The sequence below is a fragment of the Antedon mediterranea genome, chromosome 5, assembly GCF_964355755.1.
Source record: "Antedon mediterranea chromosome 5, ecAntMedi1.1, whole genome shotgun sequence".
Classification (NCBI taxonomy): domain Eukaryota; kingdom Metazoa; phylum Echinodermata; class Crinoidea; order Comatulida; family Antedonidae; genus Antedon; species Antedon mediterranea.
This window is the reverse complement of record NC_092674.1, coordinates 31,484,257-31,511,920: the sequence shown is the minus strand read 5'-3', so window position 1 is coordinate 31,511,920 and position 27,664 is coordinate 31,484,257. Positions and strand designations below refer to the sequence as shown.

The 27,664-nt window shown below is 31.1% G+C and overlaps 1 protein-coding gene across 1 annotated transcript; it reads left to right on the top strand.

Annotated features, from left to right (window-relative positions):
- Window positions 1-203: 203 nt before the first annotated feature.
- LOC140050509 (gamma-aminobutyric acid receptor subunit beta-like) lies at window positions 204-27,524 on the top strand. Its single transcript, XM_072095735.1, has 9 exons — window positions 204-249; window positions 6,897-7,272; window positions 8,312-8,403; window positions 14,507-14,574; window positions 18,202-18,428; window positions 21,808-21,890; window positions 22,265-22,396; window positions 22,740-23,185; window positions 23,531-27,524. Exons 2-9 carry the CDS (start codon window positions 7,157-7,159, stop codon window positions 23,759-23,761), a joined length of 1,395 nt encoding a protein of 464 aa, XP_071951836.1. The 5' UTR covers window positions 204-249; window positions 6,897-7,156; the 3' UTR covers window positions 23,762-27,524.
- The last annotated feature ends 140 nt before the right edge of the window (window positions 27,525-27,664 follow it).

The window sequence follows — 27,664 nt, the reverse complement described above, 5'->3', positions numbered from 1 at the left end:
CTTTTTATAACATTATCAAATATTATTTTCTCGCTCGTACATTATTATTGATTGTAATTTAAAACTTTAAGCGGGAAGGTTGTTGGAATAAATCACTTCCGTCTAGGTCATAGTACATGCGCAGTAACGTTCTTACAGTAAATCTGATCCAGGACTCTGTGATGAACAATAAATATCACTTAAGTCATTATCAATTCTATGATATCTAACATAGGTGTGTGTTTAGCCTATAGACGGCCTAGTGAAACGGTAAGTATTCCATTTATTTCGTAATTTTATTGATATTAAAAATCAGCAAGCTAAGTAGATTGGGTGATGAGCCATAAAACTGTTGTTATGCAAATTGTTCTCAATAAATATATATCAAGAATAGCCTTACTGGTTATATATAAAATCTTTAATGACTGCCGATTGGATATTTTAATTGTTTAATTGTTGATTGAACGAAGTAGGCTGCTATGCGTTTTTACGTCCATGACTCTGAGGCTAAAGACATTGATTGCTAATTAATAAAGCTCTACGTAGAGTTTATTCATTAACAGTAACATTTTTTCATTACGTATTGACAGATAAAATGCAATAAGTATTTTTTTATTTAATATTTCATTTATGTTTTTTAAACTACTTGGCCTCAGGTTCTATTGTAAACTTCTTTTCAAACCTAATAGCTGTAAGTTGCATTTGCAATTTGTTTTAATTTTAGGTTTGATTTGAAATCGTTCATAACAAAATCCATTGTCTTCTGCATTAGGCCTATATGGCATTGAAGTTTTCAAAATACTGAATTTAAGTAATAAAATACAAAATTACGACAAATTGCGTAATTGCCACATACTTCTTTTATTTTGTACCAATTACGTAATCTCTCGTTCTTCTTGGAAGCATTGTAATTATAGAATATAGCTCACTCATTAACTCTGAGTGATTAATGCCTGATTTCCAATTATGATGGTTTACAGTGTTCTATATTACTCTATTGCTTACGTAGAAATACTCTCCAGACTTTGAATTCAAACGTGTTAGTTAGTTTCCATTATGCCCATCTCCATTTGACTCTATTTGCACCATAGGGCCTATCTCAATCAAATTTATGTCCGATTCTCTCATTATCTTTAAATGTTTTATATACATAGATACTCTTCAAGATTTTTTCCAATCACTGTCATTTAACTACTCTCTTTCACAAATACTATCTTCGCTTTCATTCATCTGTAAGAACTTTAAGAATCAACAGTGTACACATTTATTAGACGTTCGATGGAAATTAGAGAAATGATGACTATGAGACGAAAAAAGGTTAGATTGGAGGTTAACACTGTCGTCGTCGTTATGACGGATCGTACTCGATAAGTACAGTAATTTATAAATGATTATTAGTATTCTAATACATCAATAGGTCTGTCATATTACTTAATTTTCTTTATAGAATGACCGGAAACAATAATCGTGGAACATTTGAACAAGTCTAGTTCATAAAAATGTTATATATATTAAAGTATTGAAAACATTATATTTAATACGAAAGTGTAACTTTACTTAGTTTGAATTTACTTATTATCGAACTCAAGAAACCTGTCCTAGTTTTTAATACCTGTAAGCCCATACTAGAGATATTATACAGTCACATTTTATATCAAAATGTACATTCTATAAACTTTTGCTGTTATGAAGAACTTGTTAGGGCTGAATTTATTACCTGTTGTTTTCCAATATCCTGATTATATAACAGGTTTGAAATCACATGTTTGTATAATAAACCTGCAATTGCATAATACGATATGCTGGAAATCTAGACAGATAATTATAGCACGAGTCATAAAGAATTATGGTTACTGCACCAACGATGCTAAAGTTACAAATAAATAATATGTATTTATTTCTTTTATATTATTATAATATAATATACTTTAACTATGAGGATACTGTTATCAAGATAGACCTTTCGTCGTGTATTATATTTTATTTACTTCCAAATAACAGAAGTAATTCTATACCAAAAAGTATACTGAATCTTGCATCTGATTAATAATACATTTTATTGGCGTGTGTCCGTGCTTTCTTTCTCTGATATAGTTTTTATTTTGAACGACATGATTAACAATATTTTCCAGCTGGCATTAAGATAACGCTTATTTAAACTCATCAAGAATTTGATCAGAATCATCTAATTTAATTTTCATTAAAATTAATCTGTTAATTAATTCAATTTATATAGTTATCAGCTGATCTTAAAAGGACTCCAAATGCATACATACATTAATTATTGATAAGTATTTTAATAATTTGTTTTCATTTGAAATCATCACCTTTTAAAGTATTCATCTAATTATTTATAATCCTTTGAAATAATTATTGTAATTAGTGTAATTAGTAACATCATTAGTTAACTAGTATGCCTATCATGAATTGATTCCAGATAATTGTGTAGAATTTGTTTTTAATATAACCATATATATTCTATTTTGGTATATTTGCTGCGGTATATCCTTCAATTATAATAATTTAATTGCCGATACATTTGGAAACACTCAAGCCAACTGTCAGACCAACATTGGCAGTATGTAACCATTACACAGCCTACAACACCTGTCTATATAATCATCTTTTAGCCAAGTTATCACGTGATCGACATTTTAGGTGTTGTCTTGTAATATTATATCTTTTGAGCTAGGTAAATGTGTTTCATTTAAAACATTAATAGAAACATTAATAGAAACATTGATACATAATACGTAGAAATACAAACCACCATAATGTAATGTTTGTAACATCAAATTTGGTTCTTATGGTATTAGTGGCTTTGGTAATCATTATGCTTAGTAACTCAAGGAAAGTTAGCGAGGTTTTATCACATAATAACAATATAATGTATTATACAATGCTCAACATACGTAGGCCTATATATATATATATTAATTTATAATCATAAAAAAAGCAATAAGGCAGTTAAAATGCGTTGATGTATACATAAGTTCATGCTGATCACACGATAAGAGAACAATTACTTTTTATCGTAAGCTCGCCTTAAGGTAAATACAATAATCGAACATTTTAATCAAAGATGAAAGTCAAGATTAGAAATCAATAACCTTTCTGTATTTATAGTTTATCATACCTTGAAAATGGCCCCAGGCCTTGCCTAGAACGTGTGTGAATAAATACTCAAATAAAACCATTTTGTAATTTATTTGTGGATTCAATAAGGATACAAATGTTTACTGCTAACACTTACTGATCCTACAGTAGTGCATTATCTATTGGCTTCAGAAACGTCGTTGTGTTAGGAGTCTACTATATATCATAAATATTTGTAGAAAATGTATTGCTCTACACATTTCATGTTCCGATTATGGTAACGTGTTCAAATGTATCTCCATCATTGAAGTGGTAAGTTTGCAATTGAGTTGTGTATAGGATCTCTATATACCTTTTATATATTCTCGTGGATTTTCTATGAGTTATTGCAGTAGTTTGCGTTTTTGATTTTAGTGTTGAAAGATAGTCATCATAATATTCAATCGCATGTTTTTGTTGCTGAAAATGTTTGATAATAGTGACACGGATACAGAACTAGTCTGCCTCTTAGATATTTAGAATAAACTATTTAGAGGCGTGCTCCAACACTTTCTGCACTCACTCTATTTCTGCACTCTTTCCAATACGTCACCGACGACGATCGACCACGCTGCAAAGTTACTTCTAAATGATGTTTCACTTAAGCTATGTTCAGCCTTGTTGAAAGAGGATGATAATAGTCAATGCATTTATTATTGTGACATCTAAGTACTATATCTGTTAACTGTACACATTATCCGTACATTCGTATACGTAATTGAGTACAATCTACTGAATACACAGATTTATTCATGCTATTACGCTAGTACTTATGACAGCATTCTGTCAATCAGGCGCGTAGGTGGATGGGCTTGAAATGTATCGAGTAAATAATTACACAATAAACCCTAATTTGTTTCATAATTTGGGATCTGAAACCTAGGTTTAAGATATTCATATTTAAAGTTTGCCTTGGATAGCAACATATACACGTTGCCAGACAATAATCAGTAGTACAATATCAGTAATTGATTTAGAGACCATAGATAATAGAAGATATGCTGTTTCTACTTGTCCACAAATAGTAAAGCGCGTGTAATTTAATCTGCGTAATTACTTTCTGTCATACTAATTTTAACTTAATTGGAATCATTATTACCATTTCTATGGTTTTATATAACATAGGAATATAGTGGATATTATGTGAGTTTAATTTCTAGTAGTCTGAATGGTGTTACTTACCAGGTAGATCATTGCCAGCGGTGCTGAATTTCTGGCCGGACCGGAAAACGCAATGTGGTACAACCACTACGTGACATTTCACCCCTGCCTCGGTTATTATATAACAGTATAATCAATTGATTGACAAAAATAACAGTTTTAGAAAACATTATTTAGAAGAAACAAGCTTTTAATTTTTATTCTATTATAAAAAAAAATATATTATAATAATTATACATTTTGTTTTACAAATGTTATGAATTCAGTTTGCCAAAAAATGTTTTCTGTCTTACGTGGGTTCATCCCACTTTTATTTCCATAAATACATAATATAATAATTTTTTACAGTTCTTTTTGAGTTCATCTTTTTCATTATTATCTTTTAACACTTAAGTTTTTGTTTGTTTGTTTACAGTTAACCATATTGTATTGAGTATTTACCAACTAAATACATTTATTTTTCAACTAAATACATACTTTATGTTCCAAAAAAATGTTATTTAAATTAGGAACTGATTTGAGTCACGTCCGCCAATTCAAATAGTTTGATCGTTGTTTAAATTTAGTGCGCACATCGGGTTTCTCCACGGCGTAATTAGCCAAATAAAGTATCCATAGTATTGAATAATGTGAAAAGTAGCTAGTAATGTAACCAGAAATAAAGTTCAGAAACATTTCTAAATAGCCTAGTTAAATTTGGTATTTATACCTCCGCAGTTAAATTGTTTTGCCATTTAACATCATATTGCATTATAGTTGTATCAAACATATCAAGAGTGATACATGTAATTTCCTTGTTGCAGGATGAAATCAATGTTGGAATCTTTAAAATTAGTGAGATGATCAAAGATGAAATCTCGTTTGTACGCGAATTAGTCAAATGTATGTAGAAAATATATAGAATGAACATTATAATGAATTTTTAAAGGCAATCAAACTGTTATCAAAATAGCGCCCTCTATTATATAACAGTTTTTTTCCCGCCCCAAAGCAAATCGTGATCATTCTGTAGGCCTACTTTTGTAATCGCCATTAATATGTATTTATAATTTTCCGGAAAGAAACAATTTCAATGACAATACAAAAATGTGTTTTTTTTAATGTGTGGAATGAACTTTTTACTATTCGTTGATACCCGTCCAACGCGAAACATTCATTAAATCATAAAACATATTATTGATTTGTTAATCTGTTTGCGCTCAAGGCAGAAACTTTAACTCGTAGATATTATTCAAATTATTTTAGTACACGTGTAAAAACTCTCAATATCTTAACGAATCAATTAAGGACACTAAAGAATGGATATCTACAAATCCAAATTGTTTAAAGTTACAGAACAACTGATATTATTGCTATTTTTATGTTTCTTATTTCCAAATTAATTATTTTAGACGAGCTGATTTTGTGTCGGTGTGTAAATTTATAAAAATACCTGAGGATAGAATCGATCGTTCCCCTGCAATTTAAGTTTTCATAAATGATTAATATTAAATTGATGGCTGCGATTAATTTGTGTAACCCGCAAAAATTAAAGCTGAAATGCTATCATAACTCGTCTTCCATCACATCGATGACATACTTTGTTTTATAATTTGGCTTAGTGATTCATTATCCAGTTGCACTCTTTCTTTAGGCCATGTAATCTGTAAACTATTTAATTGTATATTTATAACAAAAACAATGATCTTTAAAATAGTTGCACGGTTTTCCTGTGAAGATATTATAGATTTTCTTAATTTATCGGTAGCGTATTTATTTATCGTATTGTTGGAAGCATTCTATACATAAACATTGTACAAGAAATAGACATAAATTTAAATGTCGATATAAACACCATCAAAAAGCCATTTTAGTTATAATTATAAGTTTTACCATCACCTTGTAATTATTGCCATAAACACTATAGACTGTCAACAAAGTGTCAATAGCGTGGGATATTGCTTTCGAGAGACAAATGTACAGCAAATGATTGCATAGTCGGCGGCGAGATATGATTGATAGGCAATCATGGCAAGGATCATAAAACTCAGGTAGATTCAACAAGCTTTTGTGTGACAGACTTCAATAGTAAATTCCAACTTTATTCGTGAATTATACACGTGTCTGTTGCAAATTAATAAAACTAAAAATAAAGTTTTATTTTTTCTTTAGAAAGGTTTTATGTTTTTTGCCCCGAGACCTGACACCTCGCACCATCTTATTTGCTTAATATGATATATACCAACATGATTATCTATGCTTTTCACCTGTTGGGTAATTAGTCAATGTGTTGACAGGGAAATCTTGAAGAGTTATAAATATCGCCACCACGGCCCAGATTTTTTAATCAATATATTCACCTCCTCGAAGGAATGCTTTTTAAAGATAAGTGTATTGATTATTTGTTGCTCATATTGCTATTAGAATTGCTTACTTTACCGTAAATGTGTCTTATTCTTCACCTGTTTATCCAATGACTGACCCCTGTCGGCATTCTCTCTTTACCACATAATGCATTTTTTCTTGGTAGCTAGAAACTTATTAGAACCGAGGGATCATTTTTCTAGGTCTCTTTATGTAACACTCATCGATTTCGTCAATTTAACTTCATAATGAGAAACATTGCTTCATGTCCATTATAGAATGTATATATATATTGAACGTTCTTTATGAGCATTCCTTCAGTTCTGTGAACGACATAGTCAAGTTTGTTGTGCTGCGAGTGCCGATCAAAAAGAAGTCCCGTGCGGCGGAGATCATAAAGAAGGGTTTCGACGTCAGGCGGTGTTCTTTACCAGTGTTTGTATCATTGATCTTGAAAAATATTATATTCAAGTGAGTGGTGATTACTACGTCCAGGACAGAACAGAATTTTAACTTGCTGACTAAACACACATCCACAATGAAGCTGAATGTTATAGGCTTATACCTACTGTTTGCAACATTTATTGGCATATCGATGTCTCATGATTCTACAACATTTGAGAACGAAGATACCGGAGAAGATAGACCACTAAAGTAAGTGTTCCTTTTACTTTATGAATTATTATATAACATTCACTTTAGGTTAGCATCGTGATTTGATTGATTTGAGCTATCTATTTTGTAACTATAAGAATCTGGCGAATTACACTCGTCTCACAGAAGTCGGCACACTGCTTTATTATGATTGTACATCATTTATATAATGTGCCCGTCGCGACAATTGACTACCGATAGTTAGTCACTTTGCCCTGCGGGAATAATTTATATAATAATAGAAATAATTGATTTACTTTATGTCGAATAGCTAGATGTCTCAGATCGATCAAAGTGATTGAATATTATCGGTATTGTTCGTATGAACAGAATCTTAAAATGTTATGGAAATGGAATAGTCGTATCTATTTTTCTGTGGTTGATTTTGATTATAAGCAAATTAATATTTAACAAGAGAGATGAATCACCAGGGCGATATTAGTCGACGTCACAAATAGATTAAAGTCACGATTAAGTCGGTTTGATTTAAAACCAATACTAAATGTGGCTCAGTTACTACGTCTACAATCTAACTGATTGGGTCACAAATGACAGTTTAATTTTGCATCAGGTGAAAACATAAATAAATCTGAACCAGTTGTATGTGCCGCAATAACTATATTAAATGAAAATATAGCCCCGAGCAAGGGAGGAGGGTGGTCTGTTTAGGGTGATTGACAGTAAAGAGGTGGCGTAACCATAGCGCCACCACACGCTAACCAGGCTCCTCGTGTCGTGATCATACAGAGAGCAGCTAATGCCCATGATCAAACGCGTTATCTCAAGGAATAATAGCCTTCTTTCGTGCAGCCAAGCATTCTCTTGATTGACAAATTATCACTGTTGTTAGCATGTAAGTAGAATTGTGCCTAGGTTGCTTTTAACTCACCTGTTCTTTTTGTGGTCTCTCGATAGTTTTCAAAGTATTTTTTTACCGTTTAGAGCTTTTGTAACGGATAAAGTCCCAATAATCAGGTAATTACCGTCATGGATTGTATTAATTCTAGAAGAATGATTAAGATGTTGTTCTTTTTTATAGGGGTGGAGAAACACTTTTGATGCTCAATGTCTCGATGATCCTCAGCTCTTTGTTAGATGACTACGATCAAGGCTTACGTCCAAATTACGGAGGTATGTATTTTAATTCTTCATAAGTAATGCTACGTTCTCGATACAAATTACGGAGGTAATTTATTTGAATTCTTTATACGATCTTTTAAAAGTTACAGTTAGTAATGTAGGAGATAATAACGCTATTGTCTGTATAAGCATTGTTGAATTCATAATGAATATTTTCTATCAAAAAAAAAAATAAACAACCGATCGTGGGATATAAAGCAGTGAACAATTTACTATACATATACATTATATCATTTAAACTTTCTTACTTTTTAAAAATGTAATTGTAATGTTGAGTTATAACACTAACGATGTACGTTAAAATCGTCAAAAACCCTTGGGATATTGAAATTATGTTAATTTAATATTCGGAGTTAGGGGTCCAAAGACCATGAACCTTAAGTACAGAGGCTAGATTACTTATTACTATTTCTGTTTTTAATGTAGTTGTTTAGATTTATTCGTTTAATTTATAGCATGTAAACGTAATATACATATACTTTAATACTAAACCGGATTACCGGTACGGTATCTAGATTTCTTCAGTATCATAGACACATTTCCGTAAAACATAAAGTGTGTTTCACGTGTATCACCTCGTATCATACACCATAAACTAACCCTTAACCTATACATGATACAGTGTGATATACATAAAGTGTGTTTCACGTGTATCACCTCGTATCATACACCATAAACTAACCCTTAACCTATACATGATACAGTGTGATATACATAAAGTGTGTTTCACGTGTATCACCTCGTGTATCATACACCATAAACTAACCCTTAACCTATACATGATACAGTGTGATATACATGATACAGTGTGATACACATGGGATGCTGTATTACGTAATTTTCTTATGATACTAAAGCAATGTGGGAATTTGGTAAATTTACAGATCATAAGCCCGTCACTTCACACACATTTTATATGTTTAAGATAAATTTTAGCTTGGTAATTTTAATAGTTGGTTACAATAGGACATTTAAACGTATACCAAACTTATAACACTTTTGATAATTGCCTTTTCTTATAACAAAATGAGTTAACACAATGTACGACACATTCTGTTTTTAGGTGTTTCTGTTCCTATGCAATAAACGTAGTAATGGTACTAAATATTTTGTAAATCATTCTAGCTAGAATACAGTATGTCCTATATTTAAACGACAGGTTATGTTAACACACATCATGATACCCGAATGTGAAGGAATATAATATCATTTTCTATATTAAATTTCATATTGGAATTTACTTCATAAGATCATTTTTCTACAGTGTATTCGTATTAAATGGTATATACAATGTTGTAAGTACTTTCTTACAGGCCTTTCTCTGATAAAGTAATTTATAAAAATATAATGTGTTAAATTATATATTATTTAGGGTCTCTTGCGTAAATATTTAATATTGTCGATTCGTACCCATTACGACCATGCAATGGCCGTTTCAAACCGTACCAGTTGATTTTAAGCTCTTATATCAAATCTTTTTAAATTATTGTAAGTTTACCAGCTTCAATTATTATTTAATATCAATTGTTTATTTTTAATTACTTATCCCCTACATATATTTGAGTTTTAAAATTAATAATTTAACTCGTTCTAGTAGTATTAATATTATTATGCGCATCATTTATTCTGTTTGTAAAACCCAATGTGTATAATTATCGTCGTCATGACATAGACAGTGAGCTAGATAGAGGTTTACATTAGGTCAAAACCATACCTGTCTGTTTATCGTCCTCTATGCTGTAAAATTTTAAGCCTTATAACATTACAAATAATATTTCATGATGCCTTTATAAAGCTCAATACAATTTATGGATAATTTTGCATAAAGCTACAGATGACAAATGATTAAATAAACCTAAAACGACCGCTCGTGTCATACATTGTTTGCTTTTTTTGATTAAAAGTCATTTACCCGCTATTTTAATTCCCAGTTCGTGTTAAAAACGTTACTCTTTGCATGCTAAAAATCACATTTTACAACTAAGTCCAAAATGCAATTATGCCGTAAAATAACCTATGACCCCTGAAAAAGATGCACGTGAAAACATTTACCGAAATTCAATTCAGAAATTCTCACACTGAACAGCATTGGAACTGGTAGGCCTATGTTGGAAATTGGCTTTTGTTTCTGTAACGTTTATACATTGGCATAGGATATAGTTCAGTTACCCATGTTATACATTGGGATCTGTAATTAATCGAGGTGATAGAAAATGATTAAAACCAATCAATTACTTTTTTTCTTAGAAAAATTTTGTTTGATTAAAACCACTGCATAATTGATTAATATTTTATAGTAACTATATTTTCTCATCATTGAATATTGCAATCTTCTCTACACAAATTAATTAATCCAAGAATATTCACGAATGTTGTCTTGAAGTTAAGTTTTGTCTTTACTGCCTAAGCTTGGTTCCCACTTGGAAGCAACGCAAGGACGTAAGCCCGCCTCAAGTAATTTGACCAATTACAAGCGATGAAGTATGTGACCTGTCGTTGTTGTTGGTCAACTCACTTGCGTCGCGCTTCGTCGTTGCGTTGCTTGGCAACTTATATCTATCATAGTTCAATAAGTTATAGTACATTTTGTCATTAATATTACTACACTTCGAGTGAAACATTGTTCATATGACATCAATCAATGTGAAGCAAAAGTAGAGTAATAGTCAGTTTATGCCTAATACCATACCATAATTTATAGAATTGTTCCATTAGTTGACGATTGTTTTGGCCAATTACATTAAAGTGCTGACATTGTATGCCCGTCTGATTCATTTTATTGTTAGAACTTGATAATTGGTCTAACGTTTAGATTGTTACGTAATATCTTGAAATTTCAATCCTAGTTAGTAAAATTAATTAGGCCTAGTTCATATCTACTGTACCAGAGGTTATACACATGTACAAAATGCTGTAGGAAATGAATGTAGCTGTTAGGCCTAGTTCATATCTACTGTACCAGAGGTTATACACATGTATAGTTCATATCTACTGTACCAGAGGTTATACACATGTATAGTTCATATCTACTGTACCAGAGGTTATACACATGTATAGTTCATATCTACTGTACCAAAGGTTATACACATGTATAGTTCATATCTACTGTACCAGAGGTTATACACATGTATAGTTCATATCTACTGTACCAGAGGTTATACACATGTATAGTTCATATCTACTGTACCAAAGGTTATACACATGTATAGTTCATATCTACTGTACCAGAGGTTATACACATGTATAGTTCATATCTACTGTACCAGAGGTTATACACATGTATAGTTCATATCTACTGTACCAGAGGTTATACACATGTATAGTTCATATCTACTGTACCAGAGGTTATACACATGTATAGTTCATATCTACTGTACCAGAGGTTATACACATGTATAGTTCATATCTACTGTACCAGAGGTTATACACATGTATAGTTCATATCTACTGTACCAGAGGTTATACACATGTATAGTTCATATCTACTGTACCAGAGGTTATACACATGTATAGTTCATATCTACTGTACCAGAGGTTATACACATGTATAGTTCATATCTACTGTACCAGAGGTTATACACATGTATAGTTCATATCTACTGTACCAGAGGTTATACACATGTATAGTTCATATCTACTGTACCAGAGGTTATACACATGTACAAAATGCTGTAGGAAATGAATGTAGCTGCAGATCTTAAGTTTTGTTTTTGTACACAGGAGTAAATTGTACGCAATTCAAAATGGTGTCAAAGAAACACGTATGAATCTGAAATCACTAAACATCTGAACAGCTTTCGTGAATAATAGGCCTAGTTAATACAACACATTTTGTAGGGCCAACATCAGCCGCAATTGAAATAAGTAAACCAAGAAATGCAACTTTTCTTTCACTACAATATAATAGAATTAAAAACACATATTGAAATTGTTTAAAATGGGCAATTATTTCAATAGTATAAGATACAATCAAATTAACCGTTATACCGATGTATGTTTCTCTGTTTATACTACATGCTTATTTATAGTCTTTGAGTTAAACGTTAGGCATGTACAGTAGGTCCTAATCATTTTAATGAAAAGTCATTTTAACTTAAACGTTTTGAAAATCTCAGTCATTATAACATTTTGCATCTGTTGAATCTTTTGAATATATTAATCTTTTAGATTTAAAAAGGCAGGAAAATTACAAGGATCAACTTAATAATTCAGACTAGGAGTCAAAATAAATCAACATATGTCATTGAGATGTTTTTCTATTTAATTTTGTATAAAGTAAGCCGCTAGGATTTTTATTTATTGTACACAAACAAAACGTATTCATTGTAATAACAAACTATTAGAAACGAATTATAGATAACGATTTGAATGTAAAAGTACAATGCCTGTTTTATAAAAGGGTGAACGTTCTGTATTTCCTGGCTATTATTTTGTTTTTATCAATCAGACATATTTTATTAATAAAATAATAACAAAATATTATATTTAGTAGTTGCCTTAAAAACTAGCTTTCTTTCATTCAGTGTATGATATAACATACAAAGACAACATCCTAAACCTTACCGTATACATTACCAGAATCAATATTGTTAGTTCATTAATAAGATGCTTAGAAACAATACTTAAAACGATACGTACAACAATAAGGAATCAATCCTACTAATTCAAGATATATTGTAATTGTATCACCTACATGCAACACTTCATATTCATTTTAAAGGTCGTTTCCAAGAAAATAAATTATGCTAAAACGCAATTTTACTACTAATTCAATTACACAATTTTGCTATGTACCATCATTTATCATTAACAGTAACTGAATGTCGTAACACATTTCTTTATTCTGTGATCATCATGAACCGCTGTCTCGTTCAGTGTATTGTCTTGTTACATTCATTTTACACTACACCACCACCAATAATAAGAATGTTCTCAGACTTATTCTAAGCACGTGTTTCAGCTGCAACCACCTTGCACATTATATGTGATGTATTAAATCTGATGTTTTTAAACATGGAGTTCTATACTATAATTTTATTTTTTTCGATGTACATTGGTAAAGTCAGACTCTACTTTATGTAGGCCTACTGTATAATTGTTGTATGTAGGCCTACTGTATAATTGTTGTATGTAGGCCTACTGTATAATTGTTGTATGTAGGCCTACTGTATAATTGTTGTATGTAGGCCTACTGTATAATTGTTGTATGTAGGCCTACTGTATAATTGTTGTATGTAGGCCTACTGTATAATTGTTGTATCTCTATATATGTGAACTTTATTCAATCAATCGTACATTTGTTATAATGGTAACCACAATAAGGTATAATAATTACAGTAGATTTTTACAAAAAAAACAAGACCAATATAAATATTAATTATAAAATATGTACAATGATAATTTACAGTAATGATAATAATAAAAATTAATTGTTTATATTGCTGTGTAAAACGTTTGTTTCTATTCAGCTCTAATGTATAAAATATATCGTTTGGTTCTAATTATAGTCGGCTATAATTTCAGAAAATGAAACAACAAAAGTTTTCTGTCACCGCTGAAATCATGCCTACATTTTGAACCCAATATTTTGTTACACCGTGCATTATTTTCTATTTTAAAAAAGCAGTCATTTTCTTACAATTCAACTCATTTTACATGTTGTTTTTCTTCTTCAGCCGATTATAAGAAGCAATTTAAGTGAAATATCATATAGGAATACTTTTACGTTTAGTAAATATCATTCAGTTTAAAAATTGGCATTGATGAATTAGGTACTTGAAAGTAAAAGTGTAACCATTATTTGTTGTAAGTAAAGACCTGTGAAGTACGTTGATCTGTGATTTACAAAGAGAAGCCTCAGGATGTGTTACAACATTTACACCAACTCTGTCAACATTCATAATATAGATATACTGTATTTGGATTGACATGAGTTGCTTCTGCGATCTTGAGGTATAGACACATATACCACCTAAGTATACACTGGTGCGCTAATCTGAAATAATGGAAGATAAAGCGCCATGTACACACAATTTAGAACGAACCTAATGCTGGATTAAATTCTTAATCCAACTTTTATTTTTTGTTTTTCCAGATAAAAAAGTCGTGGTGAATATTAGTATGTATATTTACAGCATGGGAGACGTGTCTGAAACTGCGATGGTAATGTACATCAGGGAAGAGAGATTATTTAATCTCACTGTTCCCTGATTACAATAAAATTCTCATTATTTTCATCATCATTAAAATCATTGTCAATAATTTAATGTCAATTTCATTGAATGTATTTTCTTGTGCTTTGTCTTATGGTTTATAATTGCTTAGATACACCACTGACCACAATGGAAATAAGTTTGCCGTCTCGGTACTTTTTTGTGTTTTTATCCTATTGATTTTATATCAGAATAAAGACCTTTGATTATTAGGCCTACATCATTTTTACAGTGTACTTTTAACATACCTTAATTGTGTTTGTGCGGCTTACTTTATGTGGATATCTGTTTATGTATTAGTATTTTTCAGTTCAAACTGTACCACTGCTTTTTTTTTTGGAGGGGGTGGAGGTGCTTTATGTAAATTGTAATTAAGATATACGTATCATTATTACAGTTATTATTATTATTGATAATTTTTATCTATGCTTTTTCTGATTTTTTTTACAATGTTATTTTTAAATAAACGTCGCATGTGTAAATCTAATCCTCGCATAAGTTCGATTACTTGTCCACCACCGATCGACAAAAATAACAATAAAATCAGTTTGTATCGATTTCTTTCAATAAGCAATGAAATAAATCTCTATAAGTAGCCAAGTCTCATTAACAAGCTAGACCTTTCTCAATCTAATGCGAAATCTTCTTAGCATCCATCGTATTTCAATTAAAACACAATTTCCTTTTTTCTGTAATATCACCGTACTTAAAATTCTCATTTTACGAAAGCTGTTATTATTGAATGCGCACTTTGAATTTTACCCCTTCGTGATGTGTCTGATAGTGTGACCTATTTATTATTAGCCAGGTAACATTACCCTTAATATTTTCTTTATTTCACACTCCCACCGTTTTCTTAAACGTAACGGCTGTCGCGATGATTCAATCTCACCCGATGTGAACACTCGATGCTTCATTATGATTTAATGTGCAACAAACGTCACTGACATTTCTTTCATTTGCTAGCAATTGTGTTATTAATGTAATTATGAACCTATTCTTACCTTTATGGGTATCTACCTAGATAAAGTATGCTCTCCTTATATCTCACCACGTTACCTATATTCACTATTAGTATTATCTGTTAGGTAATATACAACAAATTGATGGATAAATAAAGCTATATATTCAGATCAGTGGGTAGCTTCATCATTTAAATGAAATTGTATATTAGCACTTGAGTTAAAGCAAGCGGGAGAATATTTATAGTCTAGACCATCTGCTGCATGTCCAGACAAACTATCTTACGAAATTCGTTTGACCATTAAAGAGATAATTCATTCTATGTTTTGAATAAAAACCTCTGTAACTGAAAAGAATCTTTGGTACATCATGATTTTTCTTTTTAATTAATTTTTTATTTATTCGGGTATAAAACAACATCACAACAATCCCAGAGGGCAACCCTGTGATTTACAAAAACAGTTAGGCCTAACAACAATGACGAGGAAAAAAAATAAACTTAAGTGGAAAATAATGATAATCAAAAATAAGTTCAGTTAATTAATAATATCATTATACTGACGTGTATCTAAATTTGAATAATGCTTGGTGATGAATATCTGCAGAGCTACCCTATTTATATGGCTCTGATGAACGTCAGTCAATACTGCCCTCAACCATGAATATGATCGATAATGTTTTATTGGTGGAATATCAAACATTCTGTAAACTGACCCAAAATCCTGTCAAACATTCTGTAAACTGACCTAAAATCTTGTCAAAGTAGCAATATCGAGGGAAATCAACAAAAAAATGTTCAAGGCCAAATTTGCACAAAAGCTACATTAAGTCCTGGCAAATGACAACAGAAATAAACGCTATCTTCTCATTATTGGAAAAGCAACCTTAGAAAAATAGAAATTCGCCGCTTTTAAATTTAATACTCTTGGTATTTTGTTATTCTTTACGTTATGTGATATTTCATCTTACCGTCTACAGACGGTAAAGTATATTCAATGATATCAATGATAATACCGTATATGACAGTTATTGGCATTGACGGTATATCTGTCACTATATCCCTTTGTTTGATGTGGACTCTAAAGTTCTAAGTTTTCGTAGAAAGATAATTCTATATGCACAATCTACATAATGATACTTTTCGGTAATACCCAATGTATTAGAATCGCTTTGAACGAATCAGATACACCATGTGTCGTACCGTAACATTACTGGAGATGTATCCATCAAGGATTCTCTAAGTTTGTTTTTTTTCTGTACTTGACGCAACAATTCTCAAGCGTCATTATTCAACTCTAGTAATGGCGTGAACTCTCCAACATAAACATCGTGTTTTGCAAAAACTCCCGAAAGCAAAAGTATCTGTTCTACGCAACACGATGACAACATAATTAAAAACATTCAAATAACGTTTTGTTGTTTTGAAGTGTGACAATACGCGCTTTAGGCTCTGCTCCGACAGGTGCCGTCCGCACCTCACTTGTTCAAAAATGTAATTATTTCACAAGAAAAAAAACTACATAAAGTCACCACAAGGTCAGATTATCATGTCTTTCGTTGTTCAATATGAAAGGTAACATATAACAAGAAGTAAAGGAGGTGACAAATTGGGTATTTACTATATCATTGACAATCAAATAATGTGTATATCGACATGAAACATTAAAATGTCATTTACTATAGATAGATTTGCTTGATTGTTATATGATATGTTTGCAAAACAAGATACATGCATGTTAACTGGGTATTTATTGTAAACCCATGACACCCACATTAGATATCACCCATGTTTGCATCGTTCGCTATTGCATTTTATGACATTTTTTAGTTTTATCTCCAAAGCAGTTAAATTGAACACTATATGATACGTTGTTATTTATCTTGGCATAATGATAAGCATAATATAGGATAGGATGAAATTACTAAGTACTGTGTTATTAGCATCTCAAATCACATAGGAATGCCTTCTAAGCCATTGTCGTAAATGTAATTAAGCTTTACATAATAATGAAAATGAAACAAAATTCGCAGCGGCAATTTTTTTAATTTTTGAACTCGTCTAAAAAATGTCATTTGGTGTTTGTTGATATTTATGTGAATGAACAGAACCCCTTTTTCAATTCTCAGTTTTATTTTATTTTTTTCGTCAAGCCGCGCCACTTATTTTAATAAGTACACTTAAAATGTATTGGTATACTCAAGCACCTAGAGAATATTGTATTATAAAGTAGCTTGATTGATCTCTAAGCAAATACTACAGGTTGATTTAAGAGTTTTTTGTTCGCATTTCATTTTTAATAACAATTTATTTTGTTGTTTGTTTATTGTTTGCTATTTGAATATGTTTGTTTAATAATTGAAACATAAGACTGTTTATTTTGTTTGGTATGCATGTTAGTGTACTGTTGTGATTTACATAATCATTTACATAATCATTTACATAAAGGTGATGATGTGTTGGACACTCATACCGGTTTGCGTGGGGCGTGTGGTATAGTCAAGCTCGACCACAGCTCCTGAGCCTTTCACTTGTAATTAGCCGGCTTAGGATTGTATCAATTCTTTCTGGGACGTCACAAAGATTATTATAATTAATATAAAACTTTTCTTTTAGGAATACACAATAGATTTGTATTTTCGGCAGCAATGGAGTGATCCCCGGTTATCGTTTGATGATAATATTAAGATCGAAGACTTAGCTCTTACCAATGAAATGGTAAGAAAACTATGGGTTCCAGATACATATTTTATTAACGAGAGACGGTCTAATTACCACACTGTATTGAGTGAGAATTCTCTTATACGAATCAAACCTAACGGGAACCTACTATATAGTACAAGGTAATTATGTATTCTTTATATAGCTCTATATTGATAAACATCTGATGAGTGTTATCTGAATAAAAAACACATCTTCAGATCATAGACAGAATTATTTATAAAATTATATCGGCATCTATTTGGAGTTCTAAAGCTTCGTTGCCACTTGGACGCAGCGAAACGACGGAGGCTAACGCAGGTGAGTTGACCAATCATAAGCGACTTGAATGATCCATCGCGTCGTGATTAGTCGAACTTGCGCCGCGCTTACGTAAAATTACAATGTTATACGGTAGAAATAATCCCACACTAAGATAATAATTTGCACATCACATAAAGTAAATCATACTTAAAGTGCGCCCTCTAACTCGTCACACAGTCTTGTTCTGTTTCGCCTTGTAAATTAAAATATGATGAGTTTGTTTAAGAACTATATAATAATCTTTAGTTTCAAAACCCGGAATTACAAATATGTCTTATATTCAGATACGTTAACATGCCTAAGCCTATAAATGTGTGGTATGATAGAACTGGCACGTATAAGTACGTATACACTAGTCTATAATCACAAGAGAATGCAATTCTTGATTAGGATTTATAAGCTTTTTATCTAATTGCATTGTGTTCGTCGTAATATATATTTTTTTTCAAGACACGGTGTGCAAACACGTTTAATAGAACGTGAATGCCGTTGTATTTTAGTCTCTACATATCCTATGTCGTCATCATCCTAACTTCACTACCCTCTTCTATAATAACAATCGCTTTCATTGGCAGTAAATTCGTCGCCATATTTACATATCGTCATTATCATTTATATTCATCGTCGTTATCATCAATGTTATTTTGTATCGTGATTCATAAATGACTATTGGTATCAAATTTCGTATCACAACAATTATAACTAAAGTTTCGTTTATTATTAGTAGATTAATTTCACCCCTCTTCAAACGGCAACAGAAAGAGCAATTTGTAAATTTCAACACACAAATACATTCCATTTGATTTATTACAAATCAATGCACGATTCTTAGACTCTTTACATTCAACCAACCAGATTACATATAAGATAGACCGGTTAGTTGTATTAAATTGATGAGCTTTCATTAACTTTGATTGCCTCTGAAGCCATTATTATTTTTCCATCGATGTTGACCTAGAAACAGGCCATATCATGAGGTGGTTGCGTACTAAACACTCGTGCAAAAGTACCATTTAATTTTACAATTGTTAGCTGATATAGTTCTACAACTCAATAAACAACTTCATTTAGTTTACATATAAAAATGACAATTTAAAAATCTTTTCAAAAAAGTAACTTGTATAGTATGCATGCTTTCCTATCAAATTATGAAGTATTATTGTTTTACTATCTTCTATGTTTTTATACAGTATGTTTTTATAAGTACAGTTTTTTGCTTTAAAAATATAATAATTCCACTACATAGGTTATGATAGAATAATAGTAAAACATACATAAGTCAAAAGATAAATGTTGTACTATACAAGTGGAAGACTGTCACGTAATTCCATTACACATAAATCGCGAGAAATTTACTATAATTATCGTGAACAACCGGAAATAAATAAATCAAATACAACACAGGAAACAAAGAGAATGATGATGGAAATTTAAATACAAGAAAGAAGAATAAGTAAAACACTCGACTGAAAGGTCGACGAAAGAAGGGATAATAATTTAGGTAAAATTTATTCTAGCATATGTTATTTTTACATTATAAATTCTAACAGAATTTAAACATCAATCACCGTTAAGTGAGACAGATTTATGATTGAATTGGGTTTTCCTATTAGAGTGGGATAAATGTAAAGACTATTTATCACCATATGTTCGTTTACATACATTTTCATCTACTAGAATGAGCACCAAAAACTTTAGCTACAATTCAAATACCTTGAAAAACACATTAACAGTATGCACTACATTCCAGCAAAATTTCTCTAAAAGTGTCCTAGATTTGATCACCGATTTTAAAAGCAAAATATATGATATGGCTTTAATAATTTCTGTTTCATTTTTCTTGTTTCTTCTTTTTCCTTTTAATGAAACATGTCTCAACTTTCAAAGTATAATTAGATTGACCTATCGAAAAAATAGAGCTTCATTTGTCAAAAATATCACTACTGTAATTATGTACGTGGTATTCGGTTACTTTTTCACTTGTTATCACATTCTCTGATCGAAAAAAATATCAATTTTATAATATAGAGAAAATAAACCGATATGTAAAAAGCAATGAATCAAACGGTAATAAGGAATGATACTGTTTATCTTTGAAGCGTTCCATATTTGAAAGTCTCCATTTTCCTTTGCTTTGATTTACAAGATATTTACTACATCGTAAATCGTCACATCAAATTATTCATATTTCGTACGAGAACATTCACCAAAACTGTAATACTTTTCTTCTCATCATCGTGGAAGAATCTTCTTTCTCATTATCTTTCTAAAGTTCCAATCAAGATTTAAACGTTTAGTATCAACCACTTTCAACTTACGACTGTTTTATGAGTCACTTTTTAGAAAATATTTACAGTTGTTAAATTACTTTATAATTTATATTCAATCGAAAGATTATAACTTGTAAGTTCAAGGCCTTGGGTTAGATATAATCGGTTCTAAAGTTGAATATAGGTAATATACAGATAACATATTCCCTGACATGTATCTATATGTATGTTGCTTACAATTTCCGTGTTTTAATTTAACCGTCGAGTGCCTTGGTGTAATACAAGAACCACTCAATTAAATGTTGGTTTTGGAGATATCCTACTGAATCGTTCGCTAAGAAACTATAAAATCGTTATCATAGCAAAAAAGTAAATACAGATTTGAGGCCTATATTTGCGGATTTATTTGACAAAATTCTACGAAAAAATGTTATGCGAATTTTATGGATATGCAACGACTTTAAAGGTATGCCAAGCATTTTATAAAAGTCGACGACTATTCAAACATGTAGACATTTGGCGCCAACGATTACAAAAATCGATTAATTCAATAAAGTCACAAGATAATAACATATCGCCATCAGATCAAAGTTGATGTAACTAATTTTCTTTTTCATCATTATTCAAATTACAATTAAAAATGTTTTCAAAGTACATCTAAAACACATTGTTTTATTAATTGTGGTGAGGCACATTAACAAACATTCGTTTGTCTTACAACGTATTTTTTATAACTGTATGTGTTCCAAATAATATGAAATGGCTGTTATCTTTTTAATCGAAAGTATTAAACAAAACTTTCAGAAGCAAACCAATCTACTCTGATCAAGTAAGAATACAATATTTTGTGTAAAAGAAATACTACAAAAGTATCTGCAGAAAATATATTTGTTTTCTTCTACAATTACGTTTATGCTTGTGTTTACAGATTAACTATAACACCAAGTTGTCAGATGGATCTTAAATATTTTCCAATGGATATGCAGCACTGTATGCTTTGGATGGAAAGTTGTAAGTATTGTAAACTGCATTTATTTTAGCTTCTGTAATCAGTTACACAAAGTAAGACTTTATTTTCAAGTACAAAATCATATTTTCGTATCATTGGAGAGTATTTTTTCCAAAACTCTACGTTATAGATCATTTCAACCAATTTAGAAGGTTTGAAAAATACATTTTAGACATTTCTAACATGTTTTATTGAGTCTTGTAAACACCTGTTCGCTGTTTCGTTGTGTTAACATATTTATAATCTTGCTATTTTTATATTCTATCTCTAAGAAATAATTTGAACGTTAATAATAGTTTTTGTGATTTGTATTCTAAAACTTACTTACTTTATCTTACTAAGTGCTTCATTAGTTTAGCTTTCTCTCTTCATTTAGACGCATACAGTGACCGAGATATTGAGTATAATTGGGTAGACACAGACGGTATTACAATGGATCAAAATATATCATTACCACAATTTAGTCTTTTAGGTTTTAACCACCGAGCGCATAAAGCCACGTATTACGGTAGGTAAACATATCGACGATATATATTATAGTTTGCAATTTGTTGTAAAAACTAGTAAATTCTCAGTTTCAATGTATTTATTTCGAATCTTATCCCAACTTTTATTCATATTATTGTTTTAATAATAAAACTGTGTAAAGTATCAGCATACCGTAAACTTTCCGTCCTATTTGCACACGATCGGGTTTAGTACTTAATCAACAAAGGTAGTTAGTCCAAGTCAACGTTAGCGTTAAATTACCTAAGCCTGAAGGAGCCGAACATTTATGTTTAGGACCAAGTTGCCTTTAGTTGTACAAAACTGAAAAGTAAACAATAATAATATTTTATTTTCTCTTACAGTCGGAAACTATTCGCAATTGGTTGCTGACTTTTACCTTGGCCGTTCAATTTCTTATTATGTCATCCAGGTGTATGTCCCAGCATCAATGATAGTACTTTTATCGTGGGTATCTTTTTGGATAAATCGAGCTGCAACGCCGGCCCGTGTAGCTTTGGGGATCACAACCGTATTGACACTAACTACTCTAATGGCCAGTGTTAATTCTTCTCTCCCAAAACTTTCATACGTTAAAGCAATTGACTATTACCTTGTGATGTGTTACTTGTTCGTTTTTGCCGCCTTGATCGAATTTGCGTTGGTCAGTTACACGGGATCGCTTGCTGACCAGAAGAAAAGGAATAACCCATCGTTTACTAAGATTGTGCAGTCTGCTTCGTGTGACGATGATAATGACATTGGAAATGAGAAGGATAGAGCTTTGCGAATTATCAACTCAAACGACGTGGTAATAAGATGATATTTCGCATCATTTATTTTGTCATCCACCGTCAAACTAAACTGACATTTGTTCCATCTAAAACATTCATTTTTTGAATGATAGCCTAGATTGATTTATATTAACATTTTTTTCCGTTACCATTTAGTGATTTTTGAGAAAATAAATGCAAAGTTGAATTTCTATTCTTTTACAAGCAAACGTTGGTGATTTCATTAAATACCACTAAACTAACTAGGCCTACGTCTCTGCAATCATTGCTGTACATCACTATCATAGAATAGAAGTCAGTAAATTCTATGCCTATTCTATCTCATTTCAAATTGTTTAAATTTTTTTTTTCATTTTTCATAGAAAATTAACGCAGGCAACGACTGGGGAAACGACAATAAATACTTGCCGTCACAAGAAGAGAGTGGTGTCTGGAATTACCTTACTACTTTTATGGACACGACTATTGATGCGGATCGAGTTGACCGAGTATCTCGTGTTTTGTTCCCATTTATGTTCATGTGCTTTCAAATCCTATACTGGGTGTACTATATGACTGTCACAAATGTGGATGTGCAAGCATTGGTTAGATAATGACGTCATAACTTTATGATTCGTCGAACAGCTGATCATCAAAACACAAAATCATTTCTTCGCATACTTTTTCATCCTTCCATTATCGTAGAACTTACTCGGGACAAAGATGTATTTATTTCCCACTAAATACAAGAAATATGATCAGAAATCGATAGCTAGCTGTAAACAATATTCTTCTTGTGCTCAGATTGTCACCAAGGTTGTAATAGGTTATTCTAGAGAATACCCTATTTTATGTTCTAAGGAGAAACAATAGGATTAGAAATTTATGAAAACTATAATGTGTTTAGGTACGTTTCAAAGTTGTAAGAACACATGGTTCCACTAAGGAAAATTATGCATTATTATTTTCCTGGTAATTTACCGACTGGGTTTTATACTAAAAACGCAACGCAAGGGCAATGTTTGAAAGCGGTTTTCGGTTTGTATTTACGTACATTATGTATTTAAACTTTTAAAAAGCAGGCGTTTGTTTGCGGTTGGTTATATACCAACAAGAAAGGCTAAAGTTCTTACGACCAATTGAACCAGTATTCATTCCGGACCATCAAGCGTGGTGGGTCACGATTTGCACACAGAGAATCATCTAACAGTTGCAACTTGTGTATAATTTCACATGAGAGAAGTTCGAATATTATTATATAGATATTGATTTTAACAAGACACGGAGCGGGTTCAGTAATATTGGTTTACCACAATCCGAAGAAAAATTGTAGCATTTTGTTATATCCTAAAAATGATGTATCCTATACTAATGATGTATCCTATACTATTTTTTATTTAACAGTTGCGGTTACTGTTTTTGTAGCCGCCTTCTTCTGAAGACACATGACTGTCATTGACGGATACTTAGTATCAATTGACTTCATTGCTGGTGTACTCGAGATCTACGTTTATACCATGCTATACACATTGATCAATGGTCAAATACGTACTCATATCAATTAATAGTAAAGATATAATAGGTATGTATTGTTATTAAAGTATGTACATATAGATCTACAGTAAATAGTATGTTAAACTACAAAATGATATTTAAAGATAGAACACAACCTGCACATACAGTATGTATTCCAAAGTAACTCGTATATCTTAACTCGCATTGGTAGGCTGCAGAGCATTATGGAACTTTATTAAGTTGGAAATTATAAAGTTGTTTTTGCATCTTTATGCTTGAAATTAGATCACATAATTGACAATCCAACACCAAATCGAAGACCAGTCTTTTTCATTTGTTATCGCCGTAATCATCTTTTAATCTGCCTGTAATAGTTTAATCACAACCCAAATCCAGATTTGATCCAAAAGGCCATATAATAGACAAGTAATTATTATCAAGGGACTAATCTATATTTTTGTGAAACAAAAAATATTCAATAATAGTGTTAATGTACCATACATTTTTATTTAACCATAAAGTAGCTCAAATCAATAGCTTACCCAATGTAAAGAAATAATATGTTAAACAAACTTGACGTAACAGACACGACACAACATTCATACAGAACTGTGCATTAGGTCTATTTGCGCATGCGTATTTATATTTCCCTCTACTTTTTGCGATGCAAAAAATGCGTAACCAATCAGAGCTGAGGAATGTTCGATTCGCGCGGATAGGTTCGCCTATAAGTGGAAAGTCGAAACTATCGTTTAATGTACTGTACATTACTTATACTTTAAATACCTTGATACTAACTGTACTTTGTGTTGTATTTATGCTACTACTTAGTATTACAATAGATTCTATCTGGAATGATAATGGAAAAGTTTTAATATTACGTTGTACATGACGTAACACATGCCAACATAGGACTCGTGATCGGGACCTGTCACCATTAATGAATGGTACCTTATTTAAAACGTGTTTAATGCAAGTATATCCCAGTATTTAAGTAGATTTTATTAAAATAAATAATATTTATCCTTGTATCTGAAAGCAATATTGTCGCAATACTGTGTACGTGTGTGTTTACTTATTTTAATGTCTTTCTTTGTAAATTAACTAACAATGAATATCATTATGCAATTTTATAATTAAAAATGGGGCTAACGTTACGTGATCAGCACAATAATGCGGCATGTGCATAATTGTGTTATAATAATTATTATACAATCAATTTCATTACCATATTTATTCATTAGAAAACAATAGACTGTGTTGTTGTTGCATACATAATTAAAGTATTGTTCTATTGACATTACCTTAACACAATTGATGATAATTTCCAACCACCACAATATGAATTTTTTTTTTAAACACAATAATACAAAGTATTGTAATGGTGCTGGTCAGATAGAGAAAAATAATAGTAGAATATAATAAGATTATATTAAGTATATTAGCCTATAACTGTAGTACTAAAAAATGAGTAATAGCAATATTGTTAATAATGTAAATTAGGAATGTAGTATATTCATGTTACACCTGGCAATGTCTTTGTGCTTTTGTGTACAATACACGAGATGACCTTGTCCACTTTGCCCTACCTTGCTGGCGAGTTTAGGATGCAGATAGTTATTGCTGGAATGCACGATAACTTTATTTCATCTTAATTTCTTTGTATTTTCTTTTTATTACAATGCAGTATTAATAACTGCTGGTACAGTGTTGTTGAAACACTGGGAGACAACACTGAGCCAGAACGTAAGCACAAGGCAAGCTAGTTGACCAATGACAAGCGAAAAGTCGACTAGTTCGTCGTTTGTGATTGGTCTAATAAATTGTGCAGTGGGAATTGTAGTGGGAACTAATCTTTGGTATGCTCAATAACGATTATATTATTCTGAACAGGGTTAAGGTGTTCACACTTCTGTATTATTTGAACGTTACGATAATATCACAATAATATATTTCAACCCTGATTATTTCAAGTGTTTTAAACAACAATTTGAGTTGGATTCAGATTAGGCCTATATGATGGAAAATATATTTATAAAAAGGTAAATACAGTACCACAAGTTTGATTCCGGTTACTATAAGATAAAACACAATATCTGATGAATAGACAGTAGCACAAGTTTGATTCCGGTTACTATAAGATAAAACACAATATCTCATGAATAGAAGAGCAATAATGTCAATGTCTAATCAACCTACATACATTTCTAATTATAATCATGCTAGTGTTGTTTCACAATCGTTATTGTGTATATATACTTTGCGCAGAATTTTATTTAATTTGGAAAATATACATCACAGAAAGGTAATTAACGTTATCTTAATATTTAAAAAAAAGAGCGACCTAACCTAATTAGTATTTTTTATTAGAAAGCAGTATGTGAGGCGCGCCTGTATATATACACATAGATGATATATGTATTTTATGTAAAACGTTTATGTTAAATAATGTAATATATTATAATATTAGTGTAAGGACAAATGAACAATAGTAATAATCCATTATTGATATTCCTTGATGTAATTCAGGTTATACTTGTGTACCACCATTTTATTTTTAATATCTTAGCTAACTGTTGTAAAGAACGTATGTTGTATTTTATATAAGTTATAATGTAAATGTAATTGTATTATGCCGTCAGTACACTGAAAAAAGAAGCACGCGCGTCTATGCGCACGCATCTTTGTGATGTCTCTGACGATGTGTTTGTAGATAACATGAATGTGTCGATAAGTACAAACTGATATCAATCTGAATATCATAATGTGTAATATCCTAATAAACATGATGGCAAAAGATCTGATAAATATATAGAACCGATGCAGTATTTTGAAGTTCAAATAAATTCATCTCCATGCCAAGTAATTGATTTTCGTTTCATATCATACGGTATATCGAACTCTATTAATGGTAATTATATTAGTATTATTTAAGGTTTTTATAAATTGTTGATTTTTTGTTGATTTTAAGTCATCTGTCAAACAATCGCGGAAGATAATCA

What these genes read in the sequence shown, in the direction of transcription:
- LOC140050509 (XM_072095735.1), top strand. Translation starts at nt 7,157, where the DNA reads ATGAAGCTGAATGTTATAGGCTTATACCTACTGTTTGCAACATTTATT. An exon ending in ACGTGTCTGAAACTGCGATG is followed by an intron (nt 14,575 to 18,201) that starts GTAATGTACATC and finishes CTTTTCTTTTAG; the next exon opens with GAATACACAATAGATTTGTA. An exon ending in AACCTACTATATAGTACAAG is followed by an intron (nt 18,429 to 21,807) that starts GTAATTATGTAT and finishes TTGTGTTTACAG; the next exon opens with ATTAACTATAACACCAAGTT.